The following is a 25272-nucleotide window of genomic DNA, read 5'->3' as shown; positions in this document are numbered from 1 at the left end:
GACCGAGCGTGTGCTTCTGCAGTGCGGCTTCCGGGAACCTGCGAAGTCAGTGGAAAAACCCCTCAGGGAGAAACTTAAAAGTCAAAGAGATGCGAGATGGCGGTGCTTAAACAGCCGTGTCCAAACATTTACAAAGAAACTGTCACAACAGCTTACCGCTGAAGATATCAATTGGCACTTCATCTCCGCGTGACGGCGGGTGGCAAGCCGCGGTGGCGAGCAGCTGGAGTAGCACCCCTCGCCTCTCTCATCAGTCAGCCTGCCAGGGGAGCGCCGCACGCCGCCGGCCGCTAACTGCACACTTTGAGCGAGGCGGCGCACTTCCCCACCTGTCCCACCACCACTAATGACCCACGGCACCATTAGCGCACCGGTCCACAGCTTTATTGCGGCGTGCGGATATACACACACACACCTTCAACAGCGCTCAATCCGTCTTCCTCACTATTGACTCGTTCTCCCACACAGTGTTGTTGTGTTGCGATGTGCAGCTTCCCTAATTAGCTGCGGCGCTGGCAGCGGGAGCGTGCGGGTCACCCATCCACCCAGTCGGTCCGTCCGCCCGCTCCTAGTTGTTGCTCAGTGTTGCAGTTGTATTCAAGTGGAGGGAGTCATGTCAAGGCTCTACATTGATTGCTGCGGAATTTTGTTTGGGAAGGCAAACTACCTTAGAGGGTGGATCAATTTGTTATGATCCTGTGAGAAATCAATGTTTGTGTGTCACGCTAAGATACTCGACTGAAGGCTTTGAAATCCCATTACTAATAACCAGTGACTCGCTTCTGAAATTTCTGAAACGTTCTTTGCTGGGAACAGATGGAATAATGGTGTGATTTTTGTATCTAAGCACCGACATCCATCATACAGTATAAGCTGGGGATATTAATTGATGGATCTCTCATTCATATCTTCATTTGAGCATATTTTAATTGAAGTGACTTTCATGCAAAAGTAATTGCTGCCGAGTAGCCCATTAGCCGAATGAAAATGAATGCTTATAGAATATTAATTCATCATATGATCATAAGTCATTCTGGTCGTGCTAAATGCAGGAGCTTGTAATGCGATGGGTTTCCTTTGGAGTGTATAAAACCATGTAAATCCACCAGACTGTAAATTATACATAATGCAGAATGCATATAATATTCTTTGCAATCATACCGTACATTTTACAGCTGTAGAAAGTTGTAGAGCTTTTTTTCATAGCATACTTAAATAGCCACCATGATCATTATATCATACCATTACAGACAACTGATTAAAAATAAAAGCTGTTTGCCATTTTGCACATTTTGGAAATTTGCAGGGGTTACATTTTCATTCCATTTTGAGGAAAATAAATCAAAAAAACATCATGCAATATCACTTTTCATTTTCGGGAAGTTGAGTTATAGGTTTGCTACACCTTAACACCATCCTGCTTTTCCCTGTTAAGGTTAAAAAAAAGAGTAAAAGTTAGAAAAATAAGTAACCGGCCGTCCAGGGAATCAAGGCCATTTGCTTGTATCTCACACTCCCAGCATAAGAGTTGGCAGCCCGGATCATCTTAGTTATACACTTCTTTGCACCGCTGACAGCAAAGGCGTGGAACATAATCTGTTTCAGTCGGGTGATGATTCAAACCTGAAACACTGAAAGCATCTGTTTATTTCATTGAATTGCATCCAAACTTGAACATCTGTTGCTTTTTCACCTGTGCAAGCAGAAAATAGATCTCCCAAATGTTTACATTTCATTACACAGCCTGGTACAAGTTCATGATCTGTGAAGGTTTGGGAGCCTTTGGGACCTTGTGAACTGCAACTGATCTTATTGAACGATCAAAAGCTAGGTTCGTTTCTGAGAGTCTTGTTGACTGGCAGCATATATGAGAATGTGGCTTTGATGGTAGCTGGATGCATTTTGGAAGAATAAACTGTATGAATATATAGTGCTGTCTTGCACTTGATGCCTGTTCTCACCTTCTTGTAGGAACCAGGAACACAGTGGAAACAAGTCTAAGGCTTTTGTGTCATCCTTGACAATTTTTTTTTCTTCATGTGCATACATGATATGTGAATTAAAGATTTTCAAATAAAGAAAGGTGGATGGATGCATGGTGGATCCCAGCATTTTGGTTAATATTGAACCCATTGAACATAAGACGATTATCAGTTCCTTGATATCAGACATCCTGAAGTAGGCTCAACTGTCCGTGTGGAGCAGATCGTAGTTTTACAGTCTGTGAGTTTTAGTTATTCAAACAATTCTGGGAGGCAGAGCTGCTCTGGAGCCAGAAATAATCTCATTAGATGAATTAAACCTCAGTGGGCGGAGCCAAAGAACAACAGTTAATTCAACAATTCCATTTAAAAGCTATAAGAACAACACATAAAACACAGAATATCATGACAGTCCAGTGCACTACAAATAGGAAAAGTCAAGAATGACACAATAAAACCCAAAGGCTTATTTCCATTGTGCTCCTTTAAAATGTGTGTGTGTGTGTGTGTGTGTGTGTGTGTGTGCGTGTGTGTGTGTGTGTGTGTTTGCCACCGTGGAAGAAGGGACAAACAATAGCATATGGCAAGACTGGCAGACAATACTAAAGTCATACAGAATACCATCCAAAATAAATAAATACTCTTGGTATGGACACACAAGAATAACAATAGAAACTACATAAAACAATATTATGAACTCAACTCAGTGAGCTCTCAACCATATTTTAATATTCATTTTAAAAGTGTCCTAGCTGCTTTTTAACTTAAAGCTACAGCTACAGGCGGACTATTCCACAGTCTACACATATAAGAAAGCTTCATTTTTCTAGTTTAGTTTTAAATCTATAAGGTAGAGCGGAGTAATTATGGACCTCCCTTACCAATTTAAAATAGCTGAGTAGATAATTGGGAACAACACCATGAGTGATTCTGTGAACAAGGCCCAGTTGTATCTGTGCAAGTCCATCCTGTCAGAATGACGGCTCTCCAAATGATTTCTAATTAGTGAATTCAGAATAATTCTAATTAGCTTGTTATGAGATGTCTGCAGCCTGTTTTTAAGGTACTTTGAGATGCCATTGCACAACAAGCATAGTCATAATAAGGCAGAATAAGAGCTCCAGTCAGGGTCACCATTGCTGTCCTGTCTAAGTATCTCGATATTTTTGCTAGAAAATGTGTTCTTTGATTCATTTTTAAGAGTCCTTCTCCTGTCATGAGGCAATCTTAAATCCAGCCAAGATACCTGACAGATTCCTTAGCAGCAATCACTGTGTCCTCGACTGTGACCTGGAGTTAGGAGGCCTCTTTTATTTCGTTTATTTCTGGGACCAGAGAGTATTATAGACGCTGTTTTCCCTAAATGCAGTGAAAGCCTGTTATCAGACTTCTACCTACTGACACGTTGTAGTTCAGCACTCAAGGAACTCTCTACTGTATTTAAATCTTTATGTGAAACTACGTAGCGCAGGATCATCTGCATATAAAAAAGCTCAGAAGAACATGCTGATCTCAGGTCATTAATATACAAAAGAAAGAAAAGGGGTCCCTGCAGTAGACTGAGACGGAGTCCCTCCAACATCCTCCACCTGTTCTCACCCAACTATCTGCAGCGTCATTAAAACCGATAGCTTTTAATTCCATCAGTAAAACACTGTGGTCCACAGTGTCGAAAGCCTTCTGAAGAGCCAACATCACCACTCCACAGAAATTGCCTTCATCTACCTGCTTTCTAATGAAGTCAGTCAAAAATAACAAACATGTCAGTGGAGTGAGAACTACGAAAACCAGTTTGGAACTCATAAAAAGATTATGTGACATCATGTAATCATACATTTGCTCAAAGATAATCTTTTCAGTTATCTTTGACAAGGTACATCAGAGAGACACAGGCCTATAATTTCCTTGTTTCTAACTAATTAACTTGCATTCAAGTGATGTCGGGTCGTACTTTACACACACTGCCAGCCTTCTAGGCTAACGTTAGCAATCGAGCTAGCGATAGCCTAGCTAGCAAGAAATCTTCGGCTATTTCAGGGGATTATGAATGTAAATACCACAGGAAATTGAATGCCGTAGCACTATAGATATCAAGGGATATACATGTCTTTTAAATTTGTACTTGTGGTTCATTTTCAGCTTTATTGTATGAAATGTCTTACGTTCACGTACGACTCTGCACTCTATGTTGGAAAGAGCGATTACGTCACAACTTGGTCGGAAACTGGTTCAGACCGTAAATCCTGGCACCACTTGAATGCAGCATTAGGCTACTCTACCCTGCTTAAGGTCCTTTGGAAATGTACCTTGCTCACTAGTCAGATTGATAATATGGTTAAACAAGGGGTAACTATTTCTGCTGCATCACTCAGAAATCTTGCTGGAATATTATCAAGCCGGTATCTTTAAAGCAATTGAGCTTGATAAGTTTCTCAAACACCACTGATAAAGAGAAGCCATCAGCTAAAAGCCCAAAACCCCATCCAGAGAATAATGTTGAGAGACATGATTCCCTCCATGTTGCCCTGAAGCACTGGGACGTTTCTCAACCAGTTTCTTGGCTACTGTTGTAAAATAGTCATTAAAACTGTCTGCAACCTTCATCTTGTCCGCTGATAACTCATTCCCAATATTTAAAGTGATGTCACGGTTCTGGTTTTTAATCTATTACTGGAGCCCAACTGCTGGAGAGACTTCCACATGTCCTTTGAGTCATTCTTGTGTTCAGTAATCTTGTCATTGAAGTACGTCTCTTTAGCACTGTTGATTAACTTCACTCTGATCATCCCTATTTTTCTTAAAAACACTGTATTGTTTATTCCTAATCCTAATAGCTTCTAATAGCATCAGGGTTTTGTTCTTTTTTATTCTTAAAATTCTAACAGGGGCTAGTTTATCTAAAAAACTTTATCGACATCTTTACAATTCAACACTGTATTCCAGTTGAACTTATCCAGTCATTAAATGCATTTTTGTTGTAATTCTTAAGAGATCTAGTCTCTATAGAACTTAAGCACCGTTTTCAACTTTTCTGGTACAGAAAATGATAGATTGGTCATTTAAGACATGACTAATAACCTCACTATTAACAATCTTATGAGATACTAAAACAAAGTCAATAACAGTTTGTTTAGAAGAATAAACACGTGTCGGCTCATTAATCAACTGACGTAAGCGAAACATATGACAGAAATGTATAAGTGCCTTATTCTCAGAAGAATCAGATTTTAAAATATCGGTATTAAAATCCCCATTAATAATGAGTTCAGATTTAACAAAATCCATACAATTTATACAAATCTCCTCAAGCTGTTCATAAAAAAGTGTCTGGTAAGGAGGTCTATAGCAATTTCCAATTAAAAACTGTAGTTCTTTGGCTCCGCCCACTGAGGTTTAACTCAACCAATGAGATTATTTCTGCCTCCAGAGAAGCTCTGCCTCTGTATACCTAAAACTCCAGTCAGCCAGTGATCAAGGCATTCATTTGATTTGGCCATGCAGCATGCTGGTATGAAGGTTGGTTACCATAATAAGAGCTTTTTCACCTCAAAAACATCAGCTCATAAATAAAAAAGCAACTCACACTTAAAAACTCGTCTCTTTCTTTTGTGGCTATGGGAGACAGTTGCTACAGTTCAAGAATGCAGAGCGCACTGTCTCATCCCCTAGAAATAACACATTTATACTTATTTGTTGGGCATAGCAATAATATATTTTACACATTTTTTAAAGCTTCACAAGGCAGCTTCACACACTGGTGGCCCCAAATGCCAGCGGAAGGAAAAATTGAAATGATGCAACTTGTCATGAGTAAACTACACACAGCACGCTCATGTTAACCAACCCGGCCAAAGATCTAACGTTGGTGAATCCATGCTTTCTGTGGACAAAGCGCTCGCTCATTGCTGTTTAGGATTTCGCTCTTAAGTTTGATTTCTCTGCCCCTGGGCGAAGAAGTGTCCATACCCAACAAAAGAATTTAATTTAAAAATCCTGGCCTAGTGCCGCTTTAAACTGAGAGACCGTAGATGTACTCACGGTGGAATTGTCCTTACTGCCATGATCCCATCATAATTACAGTCCGGCCCATACAGAATCATAAAGTGACCAATTATATTACAAAGGAAAAACTCGGAGGAATACCAACAAAAGCAAACTAGAGGTCACGGCTGATGTGAAAATGAGCGTAATTTTCCCATCACCCCCCGGATGAAAAGAGCAGGACAGTGTGGATGTCCTGTCACACGCCTTCACACACAACCTCTGTTCCGCTTTTGTTGTCCTAGAAAATGCCATCTTGGCTTTCGGGAACGGATCGGATGTGAAGACGGGGGCCGGCCAGCCCGGCATGCCCAGCCCGGCGACAGACAACCACAGCCCGCACTTGGCAACCACCGCCCCTGGCGTCTCCATGGAAACGGAGCAGAACATTCTGAGAGCACAGATACCTACTCAGGTGAGACGAAGTGGAAGACTGGAAAGGTGACGTACGACCTTTTTCCAAACAGCGAGGCAGAAACGGAGGAGGCCGCGTGCAGAACTGGGTCAGATAGCTGCAGATAGTTCAGGCTGTTTGTTTTATCCTGCTGGGAGAACCAGATGGGTGGGGTTTACAACATCTGGACGACTCAGACAGCATCAGGTAAGCAGTCAGTCACACAGGAGTATACTGAAGTGAACTAAGATTAGATGAAAGTTTATTGATCCCAGTGGGGAAATTAGATCAAAGTAAAATGATTCAGCAGGGAAAAAGACCAGTAGGATATAAGCACACAAATAGAGCAACGAAAAAGGTAAAAAAAAAAATAGACAAAACAAGCAATAAAATAGAATGTAAACAATTGTGGGGTTGTATAAGCATAAGCTGGTGACAATTTAAACATGTACTGGTGTGATCTGGTGCGGGAAGGAGTATGGATTACTAACGTTGTTTCTGCAGCTGCTTATAGTTCTTAGGTATGGAAGTTACTAGCAGTTACAAGTCCTTACTTAAATATGGATTAGTAAATTAGAAATATGTGTATGTCTGTAAGTGTGTATACAGTATGAAATAGTGGAACCATTATGAAAATTTCAGCAGCTACTAATGATATCAACAAAATATCAGCAGCTACTACTATAGCAATTATACTGAATACTACAATTCAGATTTCTGGCCTCACTGTAGCACCCAATGGGGCAAGCGCCACCCATCTGGCACCTAGCGGGCAAAAGTATTAGTAGACAGCACAATTGTCAGTGTTAATTTAACTCGGAGTGTAAAAACCAACACTATGTCAGTGTGTGTTTAAGTTCATACCCATCAGAGTTAATTAACACTTTAGAACAATCAACACTTATTAACAGTGGAAAACTTGCAGTGTATTTAACCTGGGTCTGGCTTTGTTACAGCTGCCAGGTTTGTGCACAGGGAAGACGGGCTAACTTCCTGTTAGCATCTCTCGCCCGTCGTTGTGACTGATCTGCTGAAAGCAGCAGGGATGAGTAAATTAACAGAAGTTAATTCCACCCTCCAGTTGCTCCTCAGTTCCCTCGGCTCACAGCTCCATCAGGCAGAACAGGCCTCGCTCGTCTCAGCCTGGTTCGGTGATGTATGGCTGCCGTAATGGGCAGAGACCGGACCGTGGCGCAAACCACAAAGAGGAGGCAGCGAGGAACAAGGCCGCTGCTAGCGAAACTTGTTCTTATCGGGCGCCGGCTTCTCCACCGTGAACGATTACAGCCACCGCCAGGCGCTTCTGTGGGACAAAGAGAGGGAAATAGGGAGAGACAGGCGGAGTGGGTGAGGGAGAGACGGGGGGCAAAGAATAAGAACGAAATGGAAAAGAGTGGACTCGACATCTGATGGGTTTAGGAAGTTTTAGTGTGAAGGATGGACAGAGAAGAAGGGAATAATCTAGAGATGGAGCTCCGCTGATTGAGGAGTTTATTCTGAACATTTCCGCGGCGAAAGGCATCTCTCGCTGTGAAATTGCGTCTGGCTGATAAGTGGCAATGTCCTCGGCACTGCTCATCTTATATTTCAACCCTGGATATGGAAAATTTAGCCATTATACTCACATAGTTGCTCATAAAACCTTCTCTCCCAGATCCATTTTCTGCTGCTTGTGCTGAAAGATGTTTCCTGGTATGAATCTAGAGGCAGATGGGACCTGTACCCAGTTTGTTTTCTTATATACAAAAGCGGATGACTAATTGTCGCATATGTGCGCATCTATTTTCTTTAGGTAAACGAGAACGACAGACTGTGGGGCTACGAGACAGACTCCACCCTCCCCTCTCCGGGCCTGTCGGACCGTGGAGCCGAGCCCGTCCACCTGTCCCTGCTGCTGGGCCTGGGCTGGGTGCTGCCCACCCTGCTGCTGCTGCTGCTGTCCAACCAGTAGGAGGCCTCGTCCGCCTGGCCTCCACCGACAAGACTACAGACCGGGGGGGGTGGGGGGTGGGGGGGAGAGGGTGGGGGTGGGAGAGAGCCATTTCTATGTGTGAAAAGAGGAGGGGGGAAAGGGGGGTTAAGCCTGCCCCGCCCCGCCCCGTCCTGCCCCCCTCCCTCTCTTTCACGAATCACAGTTATCTCTTTTTGTGACTCAAAGTGGATGTATTGTGCGCCCCATGCCCTTGAGGAGAGCGGTGGAGGGGTGCAGTCGCACCGCGGGGGGGAACCAGGAATTACAAAAACTCCCATTCCTCGCTTCATGCCTGCCCTGATATAAAAAAAACACACAAAAACTGTTACACACAACACACACACACACACACACACACACACACACAAGAAGACTTTGTCCATCCAAAAATAATGTGCGCTGCAGAGAAGGGGCCGGGGGTTCGGAAGGTGTACAGAGAAGAGAGGAGCACTGTTTTGTACTGAAGATGCAGTGCTGTGAAACTCTTAACGAAAAAAAAAAAACAGAATTTTTTGTCCTCGAACATTCCTTGGTGTAAAAATAAAAGAAAAATATTCAATGTTAAGACTTTCCTCAGATGAACTGTGATGAAGTGTTACACGAGAATTCAGACGGATGTGTGTGTGTCCACATGCAACACTCTGGTCATCCAGCTTTGCTCTTTATTTCAATGTCACTTTTTTTTTAATTTTATTATTATTATTTTTTTTAAATATAACAAAATAAGACGTAACTTTGCTACCAGCTTATGAACCCAAATGTTAGATGGAAGCACATGTATTATCAAATCAAATCACAATAAGATATTTTTACTGTATACTGTCGTAGTGTTTTAAGTTGTAGATATGAAGAGTTTATTTCCAAATAAACAATACATCCAATAAATCTGAAAAAAGAAATTAATACCTGAAGTTCACCATTCACTGAAGAGAAAGAGTACAGCCTACAGTCTGTAAGAGTGTTATTTTGTCAATCACGGACCTAAGTTACTTATTAGCCTTTTGAAGTGCTGTAATTTGTTTTAATTTTGTGCTATCAATCATTTTGTATGAGTAGGTGTCACTTTTTTCAAATGGTGGATCTCTCATTTTGGAAGGGAACTCTTCATATATTCATTTGCATTAGCTTTAAGTGTGAGAGGATGACAGACACCGCCCGCTCCTCCTGAGAAATGTAGATAACGTGATGTCGGTGATGCGATGAGAGAAGGAGACGTATATATTTTTTAATGTATGTGGACTTCGCCACAAAGGAAATATATATCTGTGGAGAAGTTTGTGACCGATCACGCGTCGCCGTCACGGGAGGACCGGAGGAAAACAGATGGTGTGAATTTTAATGGATGAACGGATGCATCCATCTATCAAGAGACTAGTGAGATGAAGGCTGTGACCCACGCAGGCCTGCTAGCCGCTGGGACGCTTCGCTCAGCACGGGACACTGGACGGTTTCTATATGTTAAAGCACAGCGCTACTTTGTGAGGCGGCCACGTCTAGAAACTGTCGAGATTTAGACACGTGGAGAGAGACCGGGGCAAACGCTCTGAAAAAGAATGTGTCATCTTCAACACGTGTTCAATTTAGTTTAGTTTGAGGAAAAACACATTTGTTTCAAAGTGTTAATAAGTGCTATTTGACACAAAATATGTTGTTAACACATTGAAAAATAAGACAGATGTGTGTTGCCCCAAGCTGTAAACACAGATGTAATGAAAATGACACATCCGAGTGCAAGTTGGACCTAAAAAAACTATCACACAATAGTCATAAACTCATAATATTGTCATAACAGCACAATAGCCATTGGATTTTGCCTGGTGTAGACTGACAGCATAATGCTGTTGTCAGACAAAAGCCACACATCTGTACTGTAAAAAGCAAGTTTTGCAGGAAGGAAAAAAAAGTGTTTTTTTTCCCCTCATTGACGTCCATGTATTTTTGAAATAATACAGTGGGTTTTAACAGGGTTTCAAGGACCTAAATATCATTAAATTCACTTGACACATAAATGGCCGTTTAACATTTCAGTTCAAGTAAGAAAAACACCAAAACTGCAGTTGCGTGGTTTTCCAGCGACAGCGGCGATAAGAGTGTCAAAGTGCTCGCTTTGGTTTTCTCCAAGCCTCTGTCTCTTATCACGATGTGACACCAGCTGAGCTCTGTTGCCCTGTTTTGATTTGTCCTGTGATTTATCAGTCAGCGTACGTCGCGTCCTCTGGCGCCGTGAGGTGACTGGCCAACCTGCTTCCTGCAGCATGGAAGATGTGACGCGTGTCACTTCCTGCAAATAAAGACGACACTGTAAATGGAGGCGGATTCTGACCAGTTTTCTTGTGAGGAGGGAGGGGCTTTTTCCCCCGTCAGGGATGCTGCTAGAAATTCTGGGTCCCCTGACACATGTGACCTTTGACCCCCATCTGGACTCGTCTAACTTGAGTTCAGCATCACCTCTCTTCATTGAAGGGTCCCATGAAAGCACTCTCCCTTTTCCTCCCACTAGCAGCGCCCCTGGCACTAATTCAAAAATGCATTTTTCATCACACCCAGGGCTTGATTTGTAAAGATGTTATAGTATAGTGTATATACTACACAGTGTATACCATATATATGATGTCTATCGCATTCATACCTTGGGTAATAATAAAAATGATTTTATTCAAAGTTTTTGCTTTTGATATATCAGACGATTGGACAATTGGATTGATTCTGACATCAAAACTTTATAAAGCACAACTTTGAGCAAAAACTTGTGCAAAAGAAACTTTAATAAATGAGACCCCTGGTGTAAACAAACCTAGATCAAATATGTGTTTCTTCAAAATTACAGAACTGCATACAACACTTTGTACTTTATACTTTATACCTTAAGGCGATGGTAGGAGAGCAAATTTGTGAGGCAATTGAGGTGAAGCATATTGCTGCTGTCAAACCTGACTAAATCTGTGTGGATGACAATATGGTACGCAAACCACAAGAGGACCATAACAAGATGTTGCAGTCAAAATGATCCAACTCAATGACCTCAGAATATTGCCTGCATACCATGATGAACAGTAAGCATAACTCACACATGAAGTCTGTATGATCGGTTTCACCTGCAGGACACGGTGTTCACATGTTCTGGTGGAGGAGAGCGGCCGGCGGTCGGAGCAGCTGACCATCATCCCTGTAGCAAGCGAGGCTTCAGCTGCCTCCTTGCCACCTGTGCTTGCATATGGTGGCGATAATTGGCGCCGGTCTCCATGTTTTGGGTCAACAGCTATCTGGGACAGACCTCCCGCTGTCGGCGGTCGGGTCCACGGGCGCTGCTGCTGATAACAGGCTCCAGATCTGACCACCGACAGCAAGCTGGGTGCAGCATGTGATCTGAAGCAGCTTCTGCTAACTAGTGTCAGACCGAGAGGGGTTTGAAGGCTGATGCTGATATTTTTGGATGGAAGATGCTGATAGCGAATATTTTTTGAATCTCTTTAAAGATGCTACGTGTTGCATTTTAACTTGAATAAGTCATTATCACATTCATTCTGAGGGTTAGGGTTAGTTACTGTAAACAAAGGAGGCCATTGCTGAGATTAGCAGCCTCTACTCTGCATTTTACTTTGTGAGCCACTGGGCCAGATTTGGCGTGAAATCAGCTGGATCACTTTATGGCACAAAACAGGAAGCGCTTTACTTTGCAAGTAAAACTCAACTTTATTTTAGTTCCACTATTCTAATGGCATAATTTCAAGTGCATGTTAGCTTAACTCCACAGGATGCATATTGACTGTAATGAAATGGCTCTTATTCATCTTCTTGCACTTCAAAACAAATATGCCAGCGAGGGGGAGGGGGGGACAAGTAGCAACGTCCTCTTTGTGACAGGAAGCAGTGGGGCTTATGAGAAGAAAAATTACAAGAAAAGGAAGAAAATTATAAGGTTTCAGTGTTCCTGTCAGAAATCTTTTCTTTGCAAGGTGGAAAAGAATGTAGATACAAGGGATAAAGGGAGATAACGGGGTAAATGTTTGCTTTTTGGACTGACAGTGTAATCGTTTGGCAACAAAACTTGGATTAAGCTGCACAAGCGGTTTGATGGTCGTTTTATGTCCTTTGTGGAACGCTAAACAACCAGATCCCAGTGAGGAGGCTGAGAGGGAACAGCAGTAGCTAACTAGCTGTGTGTTTGGTGGTCAACTGACATGGAGTGTAGAAAATGACAGAATTTTAATTTTGGGGTGAACTGTTCCTTTAAGGCGGGGTGAGGCAGGGTTCACTGCAGGTTTTACAGACAGCCACCCTGAGGCTGGCTTAGTAAAACTCTCCCACACCACAATGGGCTGATTTCACTGGTCAGCAATCTGAAATAAAACACTAATAAAACCAAATTTACAAGCTGTGGTCAGGAGGGAACTTCCACCAGACTGGAGCTGGATGACTGATATCAGATTTTTACTAAAAAGCCAATATCAGGACGTCCAGGTGGCTCAGTGGTGTAAGGCGCTTACCATGTAACAGAGATCTCCTTGGTCCAAATCTGTCCCAGGATCTCCCTCTCTCTCCTATAGTCTTTCCTGTCTCTCTCTACTTTGAACTATGTGGAAAAAAGGCCAAAATAATCTTTAAACAAACCAAAAAGGCCAATATCAAGCCGAAACATTGTTACAGAATATATACCGTCCACTTCTCTGTACTGTTCAAGCTTCAAGGTAGTAATTCCTAGGATGAAGATCTTAATAATAAGCCACAAAAGGTCGTGATTTACAGTCATTTCAGAACAGCTAAGGCGTCGCTCAGCGCAACACAAACTGCATCAAGTGGCTTATCGCTTTTATGAAACTGTGGTAAAGCAGCAGTGTATTCAAAAAGAAAGAATGCTCCAACACAATAAAACTTGATTTTTTTTAAATAAGTAATAATTAAATGTTATTATTCTGCCAAGGCATATGGTCCTTGAACAGCAGCTAAACAAAGTGGTTGCTAAGTAACACACAGAGTAAGCACTGGTATGAAGTTCTTGAAATTCTAATGGGTGGGGAGTTTTTGTTCCATAACAGAGAAAGTGAGTTTTGAAAGGTGGAAATCTCAGCGGCTGGCAGAGTAATCATTGTGTCATTGGTATTGATCAACCCTTCAGATACATTAAGATCATTTTGTGCCATTAGCAGTGACATTTTAGGTGATATCAGTTATTATCCATCTGCTATTTTGGATGGCGTCTGTGTTTTTGTTTTGTAAGATTGAAGCACCGAACATCAGGTTTACTGTGTATTATTTATGAATGAAACCCTTCAACTTAATACGCATTTACAAGCACTGGGTTAAGACTGGTGGGGAAAACATCATATTTAAGTCAGAATTTGACAGCACAGTATAGGGCGAAGCGGGGGAGGCGAGATGTGAGAAATGTTTACTAATTGTGATTATGTGTCTAATGCTGTCAGCGAGACGCCAGGAAATCTCTGCGATGAGGAAACACAAATGCTGCATTTCTGACAATTACATTTCACCGCCTAACCTTTGTTCAGCAAATTTGAAATATGACAGGGGGAAATTTTTTTACAGACGTTATTGCCTGTGACAGCCTCGCGGAAAAACCGAGCAAATCCAAGCTGCGGAGGGATAATTACATTAAACAATAAAAACAAGATGACCTGAAAAGGGGGCAGACGCAACTTTGTAAACAATCTCTGCTTACTCGGAATTAGACTGAGAATGAGAAGCTGGTTTCATAAACAGCTTCGGCATAATGTGGGGGAGAAAAAAAATAAATAAAAGTAAGAAGCTCATTATCAACCAACTGCTACCAAGGAGCGCTATGCATGCTGTCAAAATGATCAGGATGGATTTAGTCAAAGACTTGGAATCAAAGGGCAGCACCTAATCATCTGTTTATACCGTATAGGAGCTCCTGAGGCAGAGGAGGGAGAGAGAGAGAGAGAGAGAGATGAAGGGATGGAGAGAGTAGGAGGAAAAGAAATGAAATAAAAGATGAGGAAGACAGAGGGAGACAGAAGTCGGGGAGGAAGAGAGATGGAAAGGCAGGGACAGAGAGAGTTGGGGAGAAAGAAGAAGAGAGGGAGGGGTAAGGGTGATGAGAGAGATGGAGTTAGAGGAGAGATAAAGAAAGAGGGGAGGGAAAAGAAGAGGGAAGGAGGGAGAGAGATGAGAGAGGAGGTGGGAGATGGAGAGAGAAGAAGACGGAAGGGGAGAAACAGACAGCGGGAGGGAGAAGGAGAAATAAAGGGAGGAGAAAGAGGAAGAGAGGAGGGGAGGAGGAGAGAGGAAAGAGAGCAGGGGCAAAATGAGAGAGGGAGGAGAGTGGGAGAGAGAGAGAAGAAAGAGGAAGGTAGAGAAGGAGAGATAGACAGGGAAGAGAGAGAGGAAAGAGAGCAGGGGCAAAAGGAGAGAGGGAGGAGGAGAGTGGAAGAGAGAGAGAGAAGGAATAAAGAGAGAGAGAGAGAGATAAACAAATTAGGGAGAGAGGGCGGAGGAAAGAGAGCAAGGGCAAAAGGAGAGAGGAGAGAGCGGGAGAGAAAATAGAAGCGAGAAGAGGGAGAGATGAGAGACGGAGAGGGAGGGTGAAAGAGAGAGAGGGGAAGAGAGAAAGATGGAGAGAGTGAGAGGAGAGAGAGAGATGATTTCTGATAAATAATTGCCGAAGAGAGAGGGCAGCAGCTCCGGTACGTTCGCTGGAGGCTCAGAAACATCAGCAGCAACACCCGCAGTAAAAATAGGAGCTATTATCTGAAAACAGGCCTGGGGAAAAATATATTTGCAAATAATGAGTCTGAACATTTGTTTCATCCTACTTGGAGTGCCAGATGGGTGGGGTTTGTCACATACGACAATGCAGAAACATGCAGTTACACCATCACAGAAAAGCTTTTGAAAGTAATTTTAATATACAGTACGACCGACCTGTCTGGATTGTGGTAAACACCGCCCATCTGGCACTCAGAGCAGATTATAACAAACCCTACAAAAAAAAAGAAATCAGTAAAAAGAGAAACAGCGACGGGGTGGATTTTCACATTTAATAATAGACAAAAATGTTCTGTCATTCTTTTATGTACATCGGTAATTACAAGTTCAGTAAGCTATTATCCTCAAGTTTTACACATAGTTTCATCAGCTTCTAGTAATGCTTGTTCGTCTTTACACTGCCGTCTTACATACAAAATATGCTATGTACTGTACTCACATTTTAAAAGCCTGGAGAGTTTCGCCATAAATGATTTTTTAAAACCATTCAACAAATGTCATTCACAATACTTTCTCATTATTTACAAAAAAAACAGAGCAATGTTGCTAAATTATACATATTAACAAACTACTTCCTCAGTATATATAATGCCGCTATACAAAGAGACAGAGAAAGAAAGAGAGGGTAAGGTTTGATTTTACAATGGCTTTTTTCCTGTGTATTAATATGTGGAAAAGTATAAAAAGTACACATTAATACTAGGGTGCTTAATGAAAACTCCTACCTGTATTGTTTTAAGCATTAGGGAGATTTTCATTAAGTACTTGCACAGTATAATTGTGTACTTGCTGTACTTTTCTATCAGTTACTACACTGGAATAAGGCCACTGTAAAGTTAAGTGTCACCCAAGAAAGTTTGAGGCTTGGAGAGCAGGGTGGGATGGAGGGAATCGCTCGTCTCTTTAAATCGAGACGGACCCCTGGGGTGCGATGGCACGACGACGGCAGACTGTCGGGGGGCAGAAAGACGTAAACAGGGTTCCTACACATTTCCCTTTTCGACATTCATCACTCCCCCCCCCCCCCCCCCCCCTCCCCCAGATTGTTATTTTCTTGATTACGTTTGAATAGCTCGGTCAGCGTTAAAGCTGCGCTAGGCAATTTCACACGTTGGCGACTCCACATGGCAGCGAGAGGCAAGTGAAAAATTTAAACTTTATACCAAAGAAAACCAAAGAGATGAAAAGATCTAATGGTGAGTCCAGCTTTCTCTGCAGTTTGGATTTCACTCTTCAATTTTGATCCATCACTTCCCGTGGGTGGAGAAGTGACCAAACCTGACTCCAGATTTTCATTTGGGCTAATAAGGTGAATCTATGGGGTTTCGATTAGGGAGGATAGGACACTTTTCTCTGTTGCAGCCCCACTTTGAGAAACGTATTTAGGCCAATAAGGTGCATTTTGCCTAGTGCAGCTTTAAACATGATGTGTGCTGTTAGTGGCTGAGCAATATGAGTGTCAGCTAGGCCAAATCACTCTACAACCAGAGATTATTCTATACATCAGCAAATAGCACAATATGGTAAATGACATGATAAATGACAAGGTGCCGTCTCAAGTAAATATGGAACCGCAGTGTTTTTTCCGTACTTCGCAAATTTGTCATGGTTTAGGGATGAACAAAAATCATTTTCCAACACTTTTGAGACTTTCCAGACCTGTGCAGGAACCCTGTGTGTGGCTGCTGACAACAGATCTGGGTCAGATAGGATTTACAGATAACCGAGTTTGTTCCCCCCCCCCCCCCCCCTGCTGTTATTGGAGTTCCAAATGGATGAGACTGGCCACAAAAGGAGAACAAAATAAAATCCAGAAAGTTTAGACCACCACAGAAAAGTATCTCAAAGTCAATTTAGCATACTTTTTTTTGCGACTACTTGTCTTAAAATTGTCCGGATACAATAAACCCCACCCGTCCGGCACTCCAGGTTAAAACAAACACCTACGATACATTTGTATCTACTATTAGACCCGGGATCTGGCTGTCTGCGTCACCGAGCGATGAAGACCGCGGTCTGCCAGGCGACGGGGCGGAGCGGCTGCCGAGCCGAGCCTCACATTACATTTAAGGCGCTCCCACAACGGCTTCAATGTCTCGCCGAAGAACACTTCAGCAAGACAAACTGGCTATTACCTGGATTGAACCCGCGACCTTTCGGTTACGCGGCTGTCTCTCTTAACCCGCCGCGCCGCCCCCCGTCGCCCCGGGACACAAGAGGGGAACTGATGGAGGATCCGGCTGCAGGCTGCTAGGACAACACACCGCTTCCCAAACAGTTTCCACTTTACAGATTAGCCTCAGCCCCACAGCCTTTTCTCATTATACATTCATTTACAGAAAACAATCTTCACCCTTTGTGAAATTATTACTACAGTACATTTGAATCAGCCTCGCAACAAAATTCCTTAATAAGAAACCGTTTCATATATGAGGAGCTTCGGCCCAAATTTAATCTCCACCTTTTGAAAAAGTGAAGCAAAACTCACCACTGAATATTACTGGGGTTATTACATATCTGGAGCCTTCTTACAAAACATTTTATGTTATTGAATTTTATTATTGGAGGATGTAATCACCTGTTTTTCTTTTTGTTTGTTTTTTTAAAATATTGAGCAATGAACATCATGAACAGGCAATGTTTTTTTTTCCCCAAATGGAAATGGAGCATTTCAAAATGAAACCCTTCATATACAGAATATCAAATATATCAGATGTAGGCAGATCCCAGAGCTGCCCCTGTTACAGTGAGAGGGAGCTATGTTTACTTTTTAGGCATTTCAGTGTCAGGGGTTCAGTGTCTTGCTCAGGGACACTTCAACAGGACACAGCGCTGATGATGGAGACACTTTGGCTATTGTGGGGATTAAACCTGTGACCGTTTGGTTACGGGTTATAGAATTTCAAAAGTTATGGGTAAGATAAGAGTTTGAGACACTTGACAAACGGTTGCTTGCCTCTCCCCAGTCTCCGTCAGATCTGGGTCACACACACACTATCTTTGTTTTAACCTGCTTGGAGCGCCAGATGAGTGGAGTTTACCGCATCTGGGCATTTCAGATAGCACCAAGTTGCCAATCACAGAAAAGTGTATCCTAACTTATTAGCACACACTGAATTGTCCGATGAGTCAGGCCCCACCCAGCTGGTAACCAAGCAGCTTAAAACAAATGGGAACTGTTATTTGACACTACAATCTGACCCACATCTGGTCTGTACGCAGATTGAGTTTTACTCAGTAGTCAATGGACAAGGTTTTTCTCCAACAGCCACAGTGGCTTGCACACCCCAAAATCCACCAGCTAATTTCAGTATTTTACTAGCCAACTACATTTTTAGAAATGAATAGCATCTCCAAACGATGCTCGGCTACCTGCCAAAGAGGCTGGTACCAAACCTACCAGCCACAGTCCAAATGTTCTAGTATTTGGCTGGTGGCTGGTGGTGATTTCCCACCCACAATTCTCTGCAGAAGTGACATAATTAAAACGTCATTGCAACCAAAAACAAGGCCTGATCACTGAAAGGAGGATTGCTGTAGTGGGGAAATATGGAAACAAGACAAGCAGAGTAAAGAGAATGGAAGCGAAGTGCTCTGATGCCTCTGTGCGTCCGAACAGTCGACTCCTCGTCGCAGCGATGCTGGGCAGAGCGCAGCTAGATATCCAGCTCTCTATAATTACAGAATGTCAACTTTGTTCATGCTTTCTGCTCTGACCTTTTCCCAGTGCTAAAAGTGTGCCCTTTAACCAGACGGTGAGCAGTTCTAGTATGCTGAACACATGTGAAAACTTGGAACTAAATACGATGAGCTCTTTAGGGCAGGATGCGAGTTATTAAACTGTTCTATTACTGTACTTCTCCGAGGGTGGAAGTTAATAACTTTGCGAGGCTTGTGAACAGGAGAAGGTATATATATTTAAAGGTATATGACTGTGCCTTCAATCAAAGGCCTACAGGAGTCGCCTGCTGACTACTGGTGTAGTGCAAAACCAATGTTCTGCAAAGACAACCAGGATGGACCAATACAAGCCTGCTGATACTGCGTTTCATGCACTGAGGGGAAAAGGCAGAAAAGGCAAGAAACAAAGATCTGACAAAGGAAAGCCAACATCCTTTACGGATGCTGCTCTATGCTTTTGCCACCCTGATGCCCTTACAAGACTGAAAATTACTTCTGACATTTCAAAGTAACAGCTCTGTTTTAAACAAGCAGCCTGAGTTTTTTTTTTTTTTTGTGGGTGTCTGTGTTTGCCTTGTGTTTTTCAGTCTGTGTTTTCCCTCATTTCCCCCCTTGACAAAAAGAAGTAATGTTTCTTTAAAAATGGGCCAGTGATTTAAGATAAGGACTGTGGAGGGGACAGGTAAAACAGATACTAAGGGGGGAGAAAAGAACTTGCTTAGAGAAATCTCACACATAAAGTGCCAAATGGAAGAAGCCCAGGAGACCGGGCAGAGAGAGGGAATTTCAAGAGGTAATTTGAAGATAAACCAATGTATTTTTTTTATTTATTTTATCAATACTCGAGGCCTACAGCGGAACAACCGCGCATGGTCAATTTAACAGTTCCATTTAACAAAGGTGCCAATATGGCAACAGACGATCTCTCCGTTGACCCTCACACTGTGGCTGTGCACTCTGCTGACGTCCGTGTGCACTTCATGTTCCGGGTTGTTACCCTGGTACCGTTTAACGTTAGCAGCCCCATTGTAGCCGCATCAATAGGAACACAGACGTCACCGCTGCAGAGGCTAATTGGGCAGCCGTAGATAGCTCAGGGACATGGAACAACCGCCATCGAACGGCGGGGGGGGGGGGAGGTGGTGCGGAGGGCTGGGATGGGCTGGGGGGCATGCATCGCATTCGGGGACACGGGAGCAGCAATTAGAGGCTATGGATTTCTCAGGCAACGATCAGAGAGGTTCCCATCCCATCGCCGCCACCCTTCTGGACCGTGGCCCCGGCTCCCCTCATGCAGATCAGCCTAATCACTTCAGTCAATCAGAGTCAGCAGATCTATAGGATGCCTGTTCCACATGAGCTGGGAGCACAGCGCAACACACTGCTCTGCCAAAGGGACAATCATTAAACACCGAAGGGTTTTCTCACTACCAACTGTTGTGCTGTGTGTGTGTGTGTGTGTGTGTGTGTGTGTGTGTGTGTGTGAGAGAGCGCCCGACGTGGCGCCTATGTGTGTTTGTGCGGCGCGCACGGGTTGGCTTTCATTGTGGCTGGAAGAGTAATTAGCTGGAAAAGTTTCAATCACCGCTGGGTTACTATCCAGCCGGCGCGGATGAGATGTTGCCACGGTCTTGCGCGCTCTATTCTGCACACAGCCGCGGTCCCACAATGCCAGAGAAGCTAGAAAGGCAGACGGCTCGGCGGCCAGATGGGCAGAGAGACAGAGAGACGGGCAGAGAGACAGAGAGACGGACAGAGAGACGGGCAGAGAGACAGAGAGACGGACAGAGAGACAGAGAGACGGACAGAGAGACGGGCAGAGAGACAGAGAGACGGACAGAGAGACGGGCAGAGAGACAGAGAGACGGGCAGAGAGACAGAGAGACGGACAGAGAGACGGGCAGAGAGACAGAGAGACGGACAGAGAGATGGGCAGAGAGACAGAGAGACGGGCAGAGAGACAGAGAGACGGACAGAGAGACGGGCAGAGAGACAGAGAGACGGACAGAGAGACGGGCGGAGAGACAGAGAGACGGGCAGAGAGACAGAGAGACGGGCAGAGAGACGGGCAGAGAGACAAAGCTCCTGGCCACGGAGAAGACAGCGGCGAAACACAGAGAGGCCGATTAGAAATGTCACAGACTCTTGAGATGGGCTTTGCTCGCACGGCCAGCCCCCTACAGTAACTCCTCATTAAAGGAAGACTGAACACGCTGTTAGCTTGCTCGGAGGCCAAACTGTACAGGACGCCGGTGACACCAGCCTTCAGTGCTGAGCCATGAACATGACAGCAGGCGACAATGGGGCGACAAATGGGTACAGGGGCTGGGGGACTTGAAAGGAGTGGAAGTGTGTGTGTGTGTGTGTGAGAGTGTGTGTGTGTGTGTGTGTACGTGCGTGCCGTGTGCAGTTGAACATATTCAGTTAGTTCCTGCCATTTAAAAAAAAACAAAAAAAACAAAACAACAATAATAACTTAAGTACAACATGACTGAAGAAGGGTTGCAGAGTCTCTGGATTCGTCGAAAACTACGAGACAAGGATCTCTTCTAGCAGCAAGCCGTGGCCGCCTCTACGCTAACGAGGCGGTATCGGACAAATGTCAGTTTTTTTTTTCGGGGGGGAAGGGGTGGGGTGAGCGCCGCCTCTGTCCCTCCCTCCCCTCCCCTCCCCTCCCCTCCCCGTGTCCAGTTTCTGTCAGTCAGTTTGAGGGGACCCCCCCGAGTTCCCGCAGGAGGAAGGGGAGGGGAAGCCTGCTGAGGCTTCGGTCCGCCAGGCGACGCGGCCCCTCCCTCCCTCCCTCCCTCCCTGACAGTTCCAGTCCTGCGTCCCAGCATGCACCTCTCCCCGACAGGGCGGGGCTGGGAGGGTCTCTGAGGGAGGGGGGCCGAGGCGGGCGGCTGATGGGAGAGCGTGGGGCGGGGCGGCGGAGGATGTGGGCGCGGTCAGATACAGGTGGATGGCTGTGCGCTGGGCTGCTGTTTGCGGTTTCTCAGGCCTCCAGACTTCTCCTTGTAGCCCACACACATCTGCTGGGACACGTCAACCAGGGCGCTGGCCACGGCGAGACCTGCACACACACACACACACACACACGCATTATATTTAGCCGATGATCTTATCCAGAGTGACATACAATGAGTGAGCAGATAGGGGTTCAGTGATCGGTTCCTGTGAACATGCACTCACACACAACCACATACACAGGTGGTGAGATCATAGAGTCTGAGAGCAGGCAATCATCAACTTATAACACACTTCATTAACACTAATTAATACTCTCCCAGCCATGAAATTCCAAGAAACTCCATTTTATCTCCAATGCTGGATGCACTTACCCGGTTCAACTACATACAGCCAACAGCAAAATAAAAATAGCAAAGGGAGCTGCTGTAGTTGGGATCTCACCCTCCAACAAATCATACAGTCTGATAGCCTTCAGTGTGCCATGCTGAGACCATTAGCTCGCTCCTTCATCTAAAAGTGGGTGCTGGGATGGTTCAAAGCACCCAAATGAGGCTCAGATGCTAATCAGAGCTAATCGAGTGCTGACCTCCTCTTGGCTATTTGGAGAGTTACACGGGCGGCCATTTTGGAAGGAGACAAACTGTAAACAGATGTAGAGCGAAGGTTGTGACGCTCTCGGCGGTCTGAGGATGCTGAAAAGAACGAGGCCGGATGGGAAAACGAGTTAAAAGCACTAAAAAAAGAGAAGAACCTCGGGGGCAGGGGGGAGACGGGAGGAACACGGCTAACTTGGTCTCAACAAATGCTGCCCGGGGGGAAGCTCCATAGAGAGCAAGACGGTTTTGTTACGACAAAAGGGTTATGTGGTAATTAATAAGGGCCTGGGGCGCACTGATGGTCTGGGGACTGCAACAGTGGGAAGGAAAGAGAGAAAAACACTGAGAGAACACAGAAAAACTAGAGGGAAAAAGGGGAATCAAGTAAAGGGCTCTTGCCCGAGTTCTCGAAGGAGAGATTGGAAAGACAGAGGAAAGAAAGAGATAAACAGAGAACAGGAAAAAACTAGGGAAGAGAGAGAAAGCAAGTGCTCAATCCTGGGTCCTATCAGACGGTCCTGGAAAGAAAGATAAGAAAGATAGATGAAGGACAGATGAGAAAGGAAAGAGAGCAAGAGAGAGCACAGAGGATGAAAGCAAGTAAAGGGTTCAATCCTGGGTCCTATCAGACTGTCCCGGAAAGAAAGGTTGGACAGAGAGAGGAAGGAAAGAGCAAGAGAGAGCAAAGGGAAAAAGCAAGTAAAGGGCTATAGCCTGCACCTTACCACACAGACCTCAAAGGCAAGGGAAAGGGAAGGACAGGTGGAAGAGAAGAGAGAAAAACAAAGAAAGAACAGAAAACTAAAGAGTGGGAAAGCAAGGAAAGGGCTCTAACCCGCATCTTACCAGAGTCCTCCGAGGAGAGATGACAAAGAGAGAGGAAGAAAACATGCAGAGGGAAAGATCATCAAGGGAGGATAGTGGGGAAACGGAGAGAACGGAGAGGAGAGGGAAAGCAAGGAACTAACCTCAGCACTCAAAGAGACAGAGAGAGAGAAGAGACAGAATATGGAAAGAAGAACAGAGAGAAAGAGAACAGGAACAAAACAAGAGGGAAAGCAGGGAGAGGGCTTTATCCTGCATCTTAAAGCTGCTACACGTAGCAGCTTTAAGATGCAATCAATATATCCTTGTCAAATTAATTGTCATACCTTGGTATAATTACTATAAGCAAATGAGACCATGGCAGAGATGATCGGTAGTAGGGCTGAAACGATTCCTCGAGAAACTCGAGTAACTCGATTACTAAAAATCATCGATGCAAATTCTTTGCATCGAAGCTTCGTTTAATCCATATAACTATATACACGCTCAGTGTTTCGCACGGATGATTATTACTGTTGCACAACGCGCTGGAGAAAGAGAGAGAAAATAGCGAGGGGCGAAGAGAAGAGACAGGCCAGAGAAAACGACAGAAAGTGTCCAAAGTTTCGGATCCAGTGTTGCCAACTTGGCGACTTTGTCGCTAGACTTAGCGACTTTTCAGACCCCCCTGGCGACTTTATTTCTCAAAAGCGACTAGCGACAAATCTGCCGACTTTTTCTGACCATGGGAAGCAATGTTAATGTGTTGAATCCCAAAGCATTTGGCAATAAATTGGTTCGGCTGATGCCGGTTTTCTCTACTTGCTTGTCTAATCCAGAGAGGTCTGACGGTCACAGCGCTTCCCACACACAGCGTAGCTCCCTCCCTCCGCTGAGAGCAGGGACTGTAGGATATGGTCCACTGGTAATTGCTACCGGCGTACGCCGAAACTGGCCCGGGTGGGCGGAGTCAGCACTTAATATTAAAACGGGATGAGATGAAGGCTAGTAAAGAATGCACGTTAATTATGGCTATATGTAATGGCTAGTTAAGAACGTAAATCAATATGGTGGCTAGTTATGATGTCCCTAAGTTAGCTAAGTTTTGCTCAAGAAAATAACCACAGAAAATAAAATGCTGCAGTCAATTTGTGAAAGCCTGAGCTTCATTCATGTTATTATTATGATAGTCACACACACATACACCCCCCCCCCCCACACACACACACACACACACACACACACACACTCCCCTCACAGTGATGCATAAAATACCCCAGAAAGCAAAATATCAGGTGGTGTAAGTAGCAATTGGAGCCTAAAATGCACCAGTCCAATACAGCAGGTATATTCAGTTTAGTTTGATTGCAGTGAGTAGGGTCAGCAGGTGTAGGGCAACCCTTCAACATAGTAAATAAATGTACATTAGCCAGTCTTATGAACTTGTATGATATTTAGGCCTAGTAATAAATATCAATAATAATTATTATTTCACCTCGTTTTCAGTAAATCACAGTGTCGTATGGACAGCTTCGTGCGGACAGCTTTTCTCTTTTGTATATTTACTATTGCTCTTTAATAAAGCAAAAGTATTTCTTATCCGATTACTCGATTAATCGATGGAATAATCGGTAGAATACTCGATTACTAAAATAATCGATAGCTGCAGCCCTAATCGGTAGCCTCTATCTCACACAGGTGGTATTTGTTAGCGCTAGTGTTTCTCATAAAACCACATTTCCCATGAACCCCATTGCTTCCTGCTGCAAAGGGGATCTTTGCTTCTTCAGTCAAAGGTTTTCTCATTTGCTTTGCTGAAGAGGACAAACATGATGGAAGTCATTTTTGCATCGGCCTTTCACTCCTTCCACCCTCTGCTCTGAAAGCCGTTTGCACTGGAAAAACAGCTCCCTCCTCCTCCTCCTCCTCCTCCTCCTCCTCCTCCTCCTCCTCCTCCTCCCTCCTGTCCTGTGCTGTAGAGCAATCTCCCTTTGTGCCAGAAAGCAATCCAGCAGAAAGTCATTCCGGTGCTGCACAATGTAAAATGCAGTGTAGAGATTGGGAGCTAATCTTCTCAGCTATGGTCTTGTT

The 25272-nt window shown here is 44.2% G+C and overlaps 2 protein-coding genes across 2 annotated transcripts in view; one reads left to right on the top strand and one right to left on the bottom strand.

The window, feature by feature from the left end:
- Positions 1-8368, top strand: part of gfra4a (GDNF family receptor alpha 4a) — a 48712-nt gene extending 40344 nt beyond the window's left edge. The window contains exons 7-8 of the mRNA XM_078289625.1: positions 6269-6438; positions 8210-8368. Of these exons, the coding sequence (XP_078145751.1) occupies positions 6269-6438; positions 8210-8368 (329 nt within the window). The remainder of the gene's footprint in view (positions 1-6268; positions 6439-8209) is intronic.
- Positions 8369-21643: 13275 nt separating this feature from the next.
- Positions 21644-25272, bottom strand: part of atrn (attractin) — a 114097-nt gene continuing 110468 nt past the window's right edge. The window contains exon 29 of the mRNA XM_071922496.2: positions 21644-21884. Coding sequence (XP_071778597.2) covers positions 21760-21884 — 125 coding nt within the window. The 3' untranslated portion in view covers positions 21644-21759. The remainder of the gene's footprint in view (positions 21885-25272) is intronic.

The sequence above is a fragment of the Centroberyx gerrardi genome, chromosome 17 (genome assembly GCF_048128805.1).
Source record: "Centroberyx gerrardi isolate f3 chromosome 17, fCenGer3.hap1.cur.20231027, whole genome shotgun sequence".
Classification (NCBI taxonomy): Eukaryota; Metazoa; Chordata; class Actinopteri; order Beryciformes; family Berycidae; genus Centroberyx; species Centroberyx gerrardi.
Note: the sequence above shows the minus strand (reverse complement) of the source record. Positions and strands in the feature narration are given on the sequence as shown.